This window comes from Galeopterus variegatus, unplaced genomic scaffold (genome assembly GCF_000696425.1).
Source record: "Galeopterus variegatus unplaced genomic scaffold, G_variegatus-3.0.2 Scaffold843, whole genome shotgun sequence".
NCBI classification, from domain to species: domain Eukaryota; kingdom Metazoa; phylum Chordata; class Mammalia; order Dermoptera; family Cynocephalidae; genus Galeopterus; species Galeopterus variegatus.
In genome coordinates this window covers 469,343-483,545 of record NW_007726954.1, presented here as the reverse complement: position 1 = coordinate 483,545, position 14,203 = coordinate 469,343, and the positions used below count along the sequence as shown (strand labels likewise).

At 42.8% G+C, this 14,203-nt stretch overlaps 1 protein-coding gene across 1 annotated transcript in view; it reads left to right on the top strand.

Moving 5' to 3' along the window:
• FHAD1 (forkhead-associated (FHA) phosphopeptide binding domain 1) overlaps positions 1-14,203 on the top strand; it is a 138,442-nt gene that overhangs the window by 16,440 nt on the left and 107,799 nt on the right. Inside the window, exon 2 of the mRNA XM_008572857.1 lies at positions 4,829-5,035. Within this exon, the coding sequence (XP_008571079.1) occupies positions 4,829-5,035 (207 nt within the window). The remainder of the gene's footprint in view (positions 1-4,828; positions 5,036-14,203) is intronic.

The following is a 14,203-nucleotide window of genomic DNA, read 5'->3' as shown; positions in this document are numbered from 1 at the left end:
CACCACCATCACCACCACCACCATCACCATCACCACCATCATCACCATCACCATCACCACCACCACTACCACCACCATCACCACCACCACCCACCACCATCACCACCACCAACATCATCACCATCACCATCACCATCACCACCACCATCATAACCATCACCATCACCACCACCACCACTACCAACCCCCCCACCCCCACACACACACTTTTGTCTATTATTAACAGCCTGCATTACTATGATACATGTTACAATTAATGAATCAATATTCACATAATTATTAACTAAAGCCCATAGTTTACATGAAGGTTCACTCTTTGTATTAAAAGTTCTGTGGGTTTTGGCAAATGCATAATGTCATGTATCCAGCATTACAGTATTATACAGAATAGTTCCACTGCCCTAAAAATGCCCTCTGTTAATCCCTCCTCATCTTCCTCTAGTTCCCTGACTACCACTGATCCTTCTACAGTTTTATCTTTTCCAAAAGTTCATGTAGTTTGGTTTGGATCCCCATTCTGGCAAACTGCCAAAAAAAAATTACATAGTTTGAATCATGTAATATGTAGCTTTTTTTTCTTTCTTTCTTTCTTTCTTTTTTGTCTTTTTTACTGACCGGCAACGGGATCGCAACTCTCAGTGTTGCACCCGCACCACACTCAGCCAGTGAGCGGGAACCGGTCTCCACATGGGATCCGAACCCTCGGCAGGAGTGCCGCCACACTCCCAAGCAGCACACTCTCCAGTGCACCACCGGGCCAGCCCAGTATGTAGCTTTTTCAGACTAGCTTCTTTCACTAAGCAGCATGCATTTAAGGTTCCTCCATGTCTTTTCATGGCTTGACAGCTCATTTCTTTTTATCACTGAGTACTATTTTATTGTATGGATGTGCCACAGTTTGTTTTTTCATTCGCCTTTTGAAAGACATCTTGGTTGCTTCCAGTTTTGAGCTATTATGGATATAGATGCTGTAAATATCTGTCCAGAATAAATATCTTAAAACTCAACAATAAGAAAACAACCAACCCAATTTATAAGCAGGCAAAAGGTCTGAACAGATACCTCACCAAAGAAGATGTACAGATGGCAAATAAGCATGTGAAAAGATACTAAATGTCATATTTCACTAGAAAATTACAAATAAAACATGAAGTATATCTCCATTTTTCTTCTTTAGCCTGTTGANACTAAGCAGCATGCATTTAAGGTTCCTCCATGTCTTTTCATGGCTTGACAGCTCATTTCTTTTTATCACTGAGTACTATTTTATTGTATGGATGTGCCACAGTTTGTTTTTTCATTCGCCTTTTGAAAGACATCTTGGTTGCTTCCAGTTTTGAGCTATTATGGATATAGATGCTGTAAATATCTGTCCAGAATAAATATCTTAAAACTCAACAATAAGAAAACAACCAACCCAATTTATAAGCAGGCAAAAGGTCTGAACAGATACCTCACCAAAGAAGATGTACAGATGGCAAATAAGCATGTGAAAAGATACTAAATGTCATATTTCACTAGAAAATTACAAATAAAACATGAAGTATATCTCCATTTTTCTTCTTTAGCCTGTTGATGTGATGGATTACATTAATTAATTTTTGAATATTTAGCCAGTCTTGAATACATGGAATAAATCCCATTTGGTTGCGATCTATAATTCCTTTTATACATCGTTGGATTCGATTTGCTGATATCTTGTTGAGGACTTTGCATCTATGTTTATGAGAGATATTGCTTTGTAGTTTTCCTTTCTTGTAATGTCTTTATCTGGTTTTGGTATTAGGGTGATATTGGCATCCTGGAATGAGTTAGGAAGTATTTCCTCTGAAGAGATTGTAAGGAGCTGGCATCATTTTTTTCCTTAAATCTTTGTTAGAATTTACTAGTGAATTCTTCTGGACCTGGTGCTTTCTGTTTTGGAAGGTTATTAATTATTAATTCAAATTCTTTAATAGATATAGGCCCATTCAGATCATCTATCTCTCCTTGTACATGAGTTTCAGTATATTGTGTCTTTCAAGAAATTGGTCCAAATTTGTGGGTATAGAGTTGTTCATAATTTTCCTCTATTATGTCCATGGGATCTGTAGTGATGGCCTCATTTTCATGTCTGATTTTAATTGTTTGTATCTTCTCTCTTTTGTCTTTGTCAGCCTGCTAGAGGTTTCTCAATTTTTTCTTTCTATCTTTCCAAAGAACCAACTTTTGGTTTCTTTGATTTTCTCTAATGTTTTCCTGTTTTCAATTTCACTCATTTTTGCTAATTTTTGCTAATTTGTTCTTCTGCTCATGTTAGGTTTATATTTCTCTTTTGTTTCCTAAAATGGAATCTTTGATTATTGATTTTAGACCTTTCTTCTTTTCTTATGTATAGATTCAAAGCTATAAATTTCCCTTTAAGCACTGCTTTCATCCTACAAATTTTGATAAGTTGTATTTTCATTTTAATTTAGTTAACATAATTTTCAATTTCTCTTGCGACTTCTTCCTTGACCCATGTATTATTTAGAAGTATGTTGTTACCAGCCAGCCACACAAAAAAAAAAATGTTGTTTAATTTCCAGATGTTTGGGATCTTCCACCTACCTTTCTGTTACTGATTTGTAGTTTGATTCCACTGTGATCTGAGAACATATTTTGCATGATTTCTGTTCTTTTAACTTTGTTGAGATGTGTTTTATGGCCCAGAATGTGGTCTATTTTGTCATAGGAGCTTGGGAGTGTGTATTTTGTTGTCGTTGGATTAAGGATTCTATAAATGTCAATTAGGTGCACTCCGTCAATAGTGCTGTTCAGTTCAACTATGTCCTTACTAGTTTTCTGCTTGCTGGATTTGTTCATTATTGACAGACAGGTGCTGAAGTCTCAGCTATCACAGTGGACCTATGTATAGATGTGTATTTTTTGCAGTTCTATCAATTTTTGTCTCATGTTTTTTGGTGCTCTGTTGTTAGGTACATACACATTAAGGATTGATGTCTTCTTAGAGAATTGGCCCCTTTATCATTATGTAATGCGTTTCTTCATCCCTGATTGTTTTTCTTGTTCTGAAGTCTGCTTTGTCTGCAAGCTCACATGGAACACTCAACTAGATAGAACACATTCTGGGCCATAAAACACACCTCAACAATGTTAAAAGAACAGCAATCATGGAAAGTATGCACTCCTACCACAGTGGAATTAAACTAGAAATCAGTAACAGAAATATGAGAGTACTTTTAAAAGTTCACAACAAGATTTGTAAATAGCTACTCCAGTTTTCTTTTGTGTTTTCATATTTTGGGTGCCAAAGTGTTTGGTGAAAACTTGCAAAGTGGGTAAGAGCTCAAACATTTGAATCAGGCAAGCCAGGCTTGTCAAGCTGGGTGACTTTGGATAAATTCAATCACTCTGTGCCAAAATTTTCTTATCTACACAATGGAGAACTATCTCTGTATTGTTGAGAAGATTAAATGGGAAAAAGCACTTGGCTAATTTTCTGGCAGATACTGTTTAATTAATATGTTATACTATTATTCTATTGAACATATCAATATATTCTATTATTAATATAAGCTATTGGTTATTATTATATTATGGGACTTCAGATTTCTAAGTGCAAGTACTTTTGTATGAAAGCTAAATGGGCACTCTGAGAAGATAAACTTAGAAAATAATTGCAAAGTCTCGGGCTGGAGTGGATGTCTTGTAGGCAGTACCCTTAAAAGATGGAGACTTCAGTGTGCCCTGCAGCTTCCAGTTAGGACATTTCCTTTCATCCCTCCAGTTTCCCTTGGCCAGGGGAATGTGGGGTTACCTCCTGGGTGCTAAGCTTTGCTCACTGTTTCTATTAAGGTGAAATTACAGAGGGGCTTCCGTCCCCCACCACCAATTCACAGACACACTGGCTGGGGCCCCTTTCTTTTGGGGAAACATGGTCACACAAGGTTTCCTGTTGAGAAGTAGATCATCTTTCATTACACAAATTCTGAGTAGCAATAGAAATAATTAATCTGAGAAGCAATAGAAATAACAAATCACATGGGAAAATGTTTATTGTACATAAAGATTTTGAAAAGATAGTTATAAAACTATGTATGTATGGTATAATTAATTTTGTTTAAAAATTTTTGAGAGCATATAAGCATAAAGCAAAACCTAGAAGGATGTGAACCACAATGTTAACAGTGGCTGCCTCTGGAGGATGGGATTATAAGTGATTTTAATGTCTCTGTTACTGCTTTTCTCTATCTCTCATTTTCTGCAATGTTAAGAAAAACATGTCATTTTAAAAAATTAATAGAACAAACAAATGAATACAGCATATGAATTACAGCACTCCTTAATTATGCATACCCTATTCCATGACCTTGGCATTTTCCTTGCAGGAAAATGGACAGTTGTCCCTTGCTGACTGACTTTTGTGGTTTGTGTCTGGGCCTATTCTGCCATTGACTACCACCATAAGCATGCCTGTGTGGAGTCAGGGAAATAGAAAGTAGCCAACTCCCTGGACAAACATTTGCCCAGTAAGACTCCCCCAAGTTCCCTTTGCCTTTGTGTTGCCTGATTCCCCACCCAACAAATTGGGTACCTGTCCCCAGGTCTGGAGTCAGACAGAGTACATATCCCAGCTCCATCATGCACTAGCTCTGTGGCCTTGAGCAAGTAGCTTAACCTCTCTGATCCTCAGTGTCCTTTTAAAATGAGGACTGTGATGATGATCCAGCATGGTCCCATAAGTAAAGCACACAGCACATCCCGACACCCCATGAGCACTAGTAAATATTAGGGGTCGTGTCACTTTTGTTTCCGTGGCTATGACTGTCCTCCTTTTCCATTTCAGTCCGCCGACATCGACAACCACCATGCACTCATTGAATACAACGAGGCCGAGTGCAGCTTTGTTCTCCAGGACTTCAATTCCCGCAACGGCACATTTGTCAATGAGTGCCACATTCAGAATGTGGCTGTGAAACTTATACCTGGAGACATCTTGAGGTTTGGGTCTGCAGGGCTGACCTACGAATTGGTCATAGAAAACCCACCCCAGGTGAGTCTGGGCCACTGCAGGGGAAGGGGACAAGAGATGCCAGACAGCCCAGGGCTCAGATACAGCCTGAGCTCACTTGTGCAGAGCAGTGTCACTCAGTGATTTCATGCTGCCACCACTCAACCCTGTGAGTTTCAGGCTCATCCAGGCAGGTCTTGGGGAGGAGAAAGTCTTAGCACCCTCTTCAGGAACTTCATGGAGTTACATACGAAAGTTGCACATGACCAACACAGAGCCAGCCAGCATTTTCCTGAACACGTGCAGCTTTGTGAGAGGAGGAGGAAAGCAGATGTGTCCTTCTGAAAATGCAGAGACGGATGTTCCTTTGTAGTCACACCAGCGCTCTGCTGCTTCCCAGCTCTGTGACCTGGGCCAGGGTTCTTTGTATGTCTGGGCATCTGTCTTCTCAATGGTGTGTGGCATCAAGAGAATATCTGTAAAGCATGGAACATGGTGTCCACGTAGGCTGAACACATGGCAGCTGTTATTACGCCTCAGGTTGGAGATATGCCTGGGAACATGGCCAAAATGATGGCTTGAGTGGAAGCAAAATATAACACAAAACTTACCCATAAAATCTCAGTCACAAGGAACATAGGTTTCACCCAGGGATATGCCTGGGAACATGGCCAAAATGATGGCTTGAGTGGAAGCAAAATATAACACAAAACTTACCCATAAAATCTCAGTCACAAGGAACATAGGTTTCACCCAGGTGGCAGTGGAGGGGAGTGTTAGTGACAGGACACGCTTACTCTGTGTGCTCCCAGCAAGCCTTTGGAACTTAGAACTTGGGCTTTCTCATCTATAGAAGCAATGACAGCAATGATCTCTCAGGCTTATCTTCAGGGTTGAAAGAGACAATTATAATCATTATAACTCTTAGCAGGTCGCCTCATTCATGGTGAGCGACCAAAGTAAAATCTATCATCTGTGTGCCAGAGAGACGGTGTGTTTGCCTCACTCCCCACCACCAAGAGCGCTGCAGGGACCGAGACCTCCAAGGCCTAAAATCTTTTCTGGGATTAGGCTGAGTATAATAAAATGTAGAGAATCTAGCCAGAATCCTGGGGTTTGGGCCCTCAGGCAGCCCTAAAAATGCCCTCCAAGTGGAGCAACGGCATCCCCAGGCCGTGTGGACCATGTCCATATTGGGCTCTGAAAATCTGGGGCAATTCCCTCCTACCATCTTGTTCTCCTTGGATCAGCATTAACGCATGTTTGCTCACAGAATGTTCTGGGGTTGCTGGCAGCAGTGAGGAGGGGCTCCTGGTCTAGAAGGTGTTGACCTGATCGGTGATTCTCCAGACGGGTTCTCAAGACCCTCTTTGTCAGAACCACATGGGAGCAGAGCAACAGTGCAGCTCGCCGGGCCTCACCCTGGCCCCAGGACTCGTGCTTAGGGTTGCCAGAGAAAATACAGGACACCCAGTTAAATCTGAATTTCAGATAAGCAACAAATCATTTTAGTATAAGTATGTCCTAAATATTGCATGGGACATACTTATGCTAAAATAATTATTCAGTTTTTATCTCAAATTCATTTTTAACTGGTTGCCCCATACTTTATTAATATAGGGTTTTTTCACTTATTTGTATATGCTAAATCTGGCAACCCTACAATTACTCCCTGGGAGCAGAGGCTGGGAACCTGCATTTTCACAAGCTCCCAGGTGATTCTGATGCCTCTCCCCCTGCCCCCCACCTCCCCAACGACAGGGAAACCCAAATTTAGGATCATTTGTATCTAGCATTTACAGACTTTTTTTAGAGAGCAAAGAAAATGGAATTTCAAACCCTAACCCTGAAAATCCACGTTTGTGGAGTTTGAGCCAGTGTTCTCCTAACATGTGTGATTAAAAGTATTCTTCAGGAATGTTCAGTAAAATTACAGGTTCTCAGTCCCCCTTCCTGGGAAATTGTGATTTTGTGGTTTGCCAGTGGGGGAGGAGGGGACACACAATTGATATCTGTATTTTTCATTTATTTCATACAAAAATATTTATTGAAGTATTATCTGTAGTAGCATAAAATTTGAAACCTAAATGCCCATCAAAAGAGGCATTGTTTGATAAAATCTAAGGGGTTCATTCCTATATGGAATACTGTACTGTTTTTTAAAACACAGCTTTATTGAGGTATAATTCACATACAATAAACTGCACACGTTTAAAATATATAATTTGTTAGGTTTTGACCCATGAATACACCTGTGAAACATTCACCACAACCAAGACAGTGAACGTACCCATCACCCCACAAGTTCCCTCATAAACACCACATTTGTTTGCTTGATTTTAACAGCTTTATTGAAGTATAATTTATATAACATAAAATTCATCCAATTTAAGTGTACAGTTCAATAGATTTTAGTATCGTCAACCTAAATTGCAAACAGAGAGGGGCTCTCTAAAAGAATAACAAGTTGAATTGGGAATAGAAAGTTGCAGTGGGAATATGCAGGCCACAGTGAACTATATGCATGTTCCAGTGGGAATATGCAGGCCACAGTAAACTATGTGCATGTTCAGGGAGGTTGAAGGAAGACAAAGGCTCGTAGAAGAAACATGATGGAGATTACGTAATTGTTTTGGGATAATTATCCTTGGCTACAACGATCAATAACAAGGGTGACGCCAGTCTGAGTTTGGGCAGACAGTGGCTGAGCAGATGTCCTTGCAGAAGTATTTTTTACAAAAGTTGCGATGGCCTCTGTGCAAGCTTGTGGCTTTGCAGAGTCCTTCATGATAGTTCTTGCTATCAGGCATACATGCATGAGAACTACCTCCTTCATGGCCTTTCCCTGGATCTATTTGTCAGGGTTTTTAACACAAGTGACTTCATGATGACTGTGACAACTTTCACAGTGTGTTTACAGAGTTGTCCAGCTGTCACCACAATCTACTTTCAGAACATTTCCATCAGCCCACCCCAAAGAGAATCCTCTGAGGTACTTCATGTTTTTGTTTGGTTTTTTGTTTTTAGTTTTTAATTTTTTAAATTGTGGTAAGATACATGTAACATAAAATTATCTTACCATTTTTAAGTGCACAGTTCAGGGACATTAAGCACATTCACACTGTTGTGCACCATTGCCACCGTCCATCCACAGAACCCTTTTCATGTTACAAAACTGCAGCTCCGTCCCCATTAAACACTAACTCCCCCTCTCCCCACCCCCGGCCCCTGGCACCCACCGTTCTTCTGTCTCTTTGCAATTTGACTATTCAGGGTACCTGGTGTAAGTGAAACAATGCAATATTTGTCCTTTGTACCTGGTTTATCTCACTTAGCATAAAGTCTTCAAGCTTCATTCACGGTGTAGCATGTGTCAGAATTTCCTTTCTTTTTAAGACTCAATAATAATCCATCGTGCATTTATACCACATTTTGTGTATCCACTCATCTGGTGATGGACACTTGGGTTGCTTCCACCTTTTGGTTATTGTAGATAATGCAGCCATGATCATGGGTGTACAAACGTGAGGGGAGCACTTTGTTTTAGGCAGACAACTGTGGCAAACAGCGGTAAAGACCTCTAACCTTGACTAGAGTAATAGCAAGAGGATACTGTAAAAACAGAGGACACTGTGCTAAGCAATTTACCTGCTTTCCCTTATCTAATGCTTATAACAACCTATATGACGTGGGTTCTCTGGTGATCTCCATTTTACAAACGGAACCTGAAACTCAGAGAGGTTAAGTAATTTGCACAGCCTCACACAGCTGGTCAGTATGAATTAAACTCTATCCCAACTTGCAGATAACAGAAGCGAGTAAAGTAGAGCAGCAGCATCGACTGGTTTTCAAATACAGCAAAGCACACTTTTACAGTCACTTGGCTGTACATGATTTTTTTAAATTCTTTTTTCTACATGCAGTTGCATCTTGCTTCACTGGCCAAGGGACTGTTGGCAGCCATACAGATGTTCCCTTGGCCCATGCCCAGGGCATTTTACAGCAGCCTGAGCCTTTCCAGGGAGCAGCCCAAGCCCCTGTCCCTTCCAGGCTTCCCTCAGGAGACCCCCACCTCCAGTCCCACTCCCATCCCCACAAGAGTGCTCTCAGCTCCTTCTCAGTGCATTGCTAGGTCAAGAGACTTCCATGCAGGCATCCTCTAAGCTCTCTTTAATAAGGGGTCCTTTGCAGGCCAAGAGTGAGGGCAGCCATGTGGACTGAGTCACTCCTGTGAATTCACTTTCCATTTGCCTGGTGACCCCAACCTGTGGGCTATTTAAAAAAAATTTTTTTTAAAGGAAGGTATTGAAGAGTATCTCTTCTCAAATCCCATCTCATTTGGGGGCCAGTTTTTCTAAGAAATTTGTGGCCATCTTGATTCCTGGATGCTCTTGTTTCTGATTGATTTTTTTCAGTTCCTGGAGAGGACACTGTGTTTTCCCCTGGGGGAGAGTTTGCAAGGACCATTTCCTTTGGGGGAGGATGGTCCTAATATCCTAAGAGTTAGTTGTTCTTTTCCCAATAGAGTTCCCAAATGAAGACATTGATTGCAGCTTTGTAGTGGCCATAACCAATAGAGAGTTATTAGGGAGTAGGGGGTGGGGGAGAAGTTAAGGACCCAAATGTGTTTGCAGACATCACAGTGGTTAGAGCAGGTGTCCTGAAGTTCAAGTCAGGCTGTCCAGCACAGTCCCAGCCCTGCCCTTTACAGGCTATGCACAAGTTGCTTTACCCCTCAAAGCCTCTGTTTCCATTTCTGAAAAATTGGGATCATAATAGTTCCTACCTTGCGGGGTTACTGTGCTTTTAAATGGGGCATTGCGTGTAAATTATTTAGCCCAGCCTCTGGCACCTACAATAGGCACATGATCACTCCCAGCTCAGAATCAAGCAGAAGAGCATGGTAGCAGCCACCATGCTCCTTTGGGAATGTTCCCATGGCCAGAAACCTCCTCAGACCTCCCCAGTAAGTTTCCCATGAAGTGATATTCAAGATGGAAAAATATAAAGAAAAATTCCTGGTCCACAAAGTACATTGGCCCCCCAGGATATGTCCAGGAGTACACACTTAAATCATAACTCCTTCTCCAAAGTACATCCTAGGGCCACCCTGTTGCACAGCTCCAGGGTCGCCATTCACATCATAATCCACACAGATGGCACTCCCTGGAGTTGTGCAGGACACACCCTGCAGGACCATTTGCAATGCTCTGAAGCAACCATTAAGTAATAACATGGAGTCTCTGCCTAAGCATCAGATGTATTAAGTCGAAATCACAAAGTCAGGTGTACCTGCCATATTGTGCCTGCCATTATAATTTTTGTTTGTTGTTGGTTTTTTTAGTGCTTTATGATCTCTCCAGGATGGGAGCTATGAATGAGGGCTGACCTATTAACAGTGGTGTTGTTCTTATAAAGCAGATGGGTAAGGAAACCTACTTCACCCAAATGCATAGGTCATGTCTTTCTCCGGTCTGAAATATGGCAAATGGAACTGCCCAGAACGAAGAAAGGAAGCCAGGCACCACTCGTAATGTGTGGAGGTGTTTCATGAACAGATTGATATCAGTTTTCCTCTCCCGGTGCACGGTTCCACCAACAAGGCTCGAGATCAGGCTCTGGGCTAAACCTCGACCTGGCGGACCAGCTGGGGGCCCCACAGTGGTAAACATAATCTCCGTGTCTGGCTCTCCCTGTAGCTTGCTCTGCGCTGTTCCCAGTCCGTCCAAAGACTCCCATGTGACTTCTGGATAAGGTCCCTCCTTCTTGCAACCTCATAACATCCTGCCCAATGCAAAGCGCGCCCGCTGTTGCCTGTACTCCCTGCGGCTGCTTGCTGCTTTAATGGGGAAGGTCTTGGGCAGTGCAGTGAGGACAGCAAAGAGCGTTGGAGTAAGACAGACCCAAGTTCAAATTCCAACTGCAGCTTAACCTTTCTGAGCTTCAGTTTCCAGTTTCTGCCAGGCAGGAACACATAAATCACAGGCTTCCTTTCCTTGTTCAGAATTTCTCTAAAGGCTGTTGGGACCACCCCATCATTGCATAAACTGATGCCCAAAGAGGCCCTGCGACTTTCCCAAGGATATACATTTCGGTTATGTCCAGAACCAGGATTAAAGGCCAGCTTTCCTGAGTCCCATCTAGGACACTGACAATAGGGGAACACGGAGTTTCAGTGATGGATTCCTCATTCGCCTCCACTAACTTTTAACTAACGATGTTGGTGCAGTTCCTGGGCAAACCCAATTACTCCTTTTCAGTTTCTTTTTTGATGATGATGATAATGACTGGTGGCTAATGTTTAATGAGCATTTATTATGTACCATGAACTGTTCTAAGTACTTTCTATATATTATCTCATTCAATTCTCACAAAGGAAGAAGTAGCTATTATTATCCCCGTTTTACAGACGAGAGCACAAAAAGTAACACATTTGTCAGTCTCACAGATGCCAGTGAGCGGGAACCGGTCTGCATGTGGGATCCGAACCCTCGGGCGAGAGCGCCGCCGCGCTTCCCAAGCAGTGCACTATCCAGTGCGCCACCGGGCCGGCCCTAGGAGGCTTTTCCTAACAGCCTGGATCATCACCCTGGCAACCTGACAGCTCATGTGACAAGTCCTTCATTGTGACCCCAAAGCAACCTGCAACTTTGCGTGCTGATAAGGGATGGTCTTTCCGTGGGCGAAAATGAAAGCCACTGACAATAGGGGAACACGGAGTTTCAGTGCTGGATTCCTCATTCGCCTCCACTAACTTTTAACTAACGATGTTGGTGCAGTTCCTGGGCAAACCCAATTACTCCTTTTCAGTTTCTTTTTTGATGATGATGATAATGACTGGTGGCTAATGTTTAATGAGCATTTATTATGTACCATGAACTGTTCTAAGTACTTTCTATATATTATCTCATTCAATTCTCACAAAGGAAGAAGTAGCTATTATTATCCCCGTTTTACAGACGAGAGCACAAAAAGTAACACATTTGTCAGTCTCACAGATGGTCAGAGGCAGAGGAGGGAGCTGGACCCAATTCTGTTTAATGCTAAATCCCACGCTCTTAACCAGCGGTCAGTAGACTACAGCTCATGGGCCAAATCAGGACCACCACCTGTTTTTGTAAATAAAGTTTTACTGGAACACAGCCATGCCCGTTCATTTCCATATTGTCTATGTTTGCTTTTCTGCTCCAACAGCAGAGCTGAGTAGACAGAGATCCTATGGCACACAAAGCCAAAAATATTTACTATCTGGCTCTCTGCAGAAAACCGCCAAGGGTTCGGATCCCATGTGGAGACCGGTTCCCGCTCACTGGCTGAGCGTGGTGCGGTGGCGCTTCCGCCGAGGGTTCGGATCCCATGTGGAGAACGGTTCCCACTCACTGGCTGAGTGTGGTGCGGGCGCAACACCGAGGGTTGCGATCCCGTTGCCGGTCCCCGGTACGGGCATGACACCGAGGGTTGCGATCCCGTTACCAGTCAGTAAAAAAGACAAAAAGGAAAAAAAAAAAAACAGAACTTGAAATGTGGTTCAAACTGTACATATATCTATATGTGCATTTGCATATATAGTAATATAATTATATTGACATATCTGGTAGATATACTAGACATTAATATATAATATACACAACAGATTATATTATAAATTTTACCCGTGTCTTCAACTGTAAAGTTTTCTTTTAAAACTTTGAAATATTTTCCCTGGTATAGCTTTTGAAGCAGAAATTTGGGGTTTATACTCTGAAGTCTGCTGTAGTTACAGAACTGTTTATATATTCCAAGTTTCTCTGTTGTATGTTTCACTATCTGTCTTAGACTGGTTCTTTGGTCTTAGATTACTTCTTCTCTGGGGCCACTGCTTTACTTTTACAAGTTGAAAGGTAAATTTGGTGCATGATTATAGCCTGGTGGGTTTTACTAGAGCATATCAGAACCTGTACAACAGCTCTCATTCTGAGTACATAGTGATGCTTCTGCTAAAGTCTCAGTAAGCACATTGTCCAGGCAGTGTCATTGTTTGCAAGTGTCAGGAACCCAACTTAAACTAGCCTAAGCAGAACAAAAACAAAAACAGCTCGTGTAACTGAAGAGGCCAGAAGTACCAGCTTCAGACCTGGCTGGATCCGGGTACTCAAATGATGGTCAGGAATCTGTCTCTCTCGTCCCTGTTAGCTTCACAGTCTCAGGCAGATTCTTGCCTCACCGGTAGCAAGGTGGCCACCAGCAACCCCAGCACCCTCTGAACTTAGCAGCTCCAGGAAGAGAGGAATCTTCTTCATCGACTTGGCTTGGATCATGTCGCCTGGGGCATAGAATGCTCTGACTGGCCAGGCCTCTGCCATACTCATCCCCTGCAATAGAGAGGCTCAGCCCTGGCAGAATTACACGGACTCAGAGTTGTGGAAGGGAGGAGTGTCTCTCCTACCAAAAATTAAACTGTTCATTCTGAAGATGGAGAAATGGATGCAGTGTAGGAGAAAAAAAATGTTCCTGACATAAGGAAGCATTCCTACTGCCTCAACTGGACCTCCCTAATGGGATTCAGGGATAAGGGTTTGGGGGAAGAAAATGACAAATAATCCACTTCCCCATTGAAAAAGTCCCAGGTGTTTCTCCAAAGAAGCAGAGTAGCTGGTTCTTCTCTGTGTGGTGAGAAGCTCACAGAGGTGGGGGCTAAGTCATTCATCTGGGGAAGGTGGCGTCTCCTGTCTTCATGGACCTTTACATACAGGTAGACCCTGTTCTTGAGCAGGATGTGACTTTGCCTATAACCAGGGTTGAGTACCCAGGGATTGAGTGAAAGACCAGGGAGCACGGTGCACTTCGGAATAACCCTCTCGTGGCTCCAGTTTTCTCATCTCCCAGCCTGAGTTCATAGGGTTTTCCTCTACACCGTGCATTTACAGCTCCTGGGGGGACCTGCTATGTGATGAGACATCCTGAGGCCGGGTTTTTCGTATCAAAGGAGATTTCTCACGGCCAGTGAAGGGGACGGCACAGGGCAGCAGGCAGCCTCAGGCACGACGTCCTCGGCAAAAACTCACACAAAAGGACTCCTGTAGTTTGCATTGTCATGAGATGTCTACAGACCACGGAGACCACATCAGGGGACTGGGCGCTGGGGGGGGGGGGGCACAGGCCTTGGTGTCCTGGAGAAACAGAGCTCAGACCTGGCTCAGAAACCCCAGGGACCAGCCCAGGGCTGCTTCC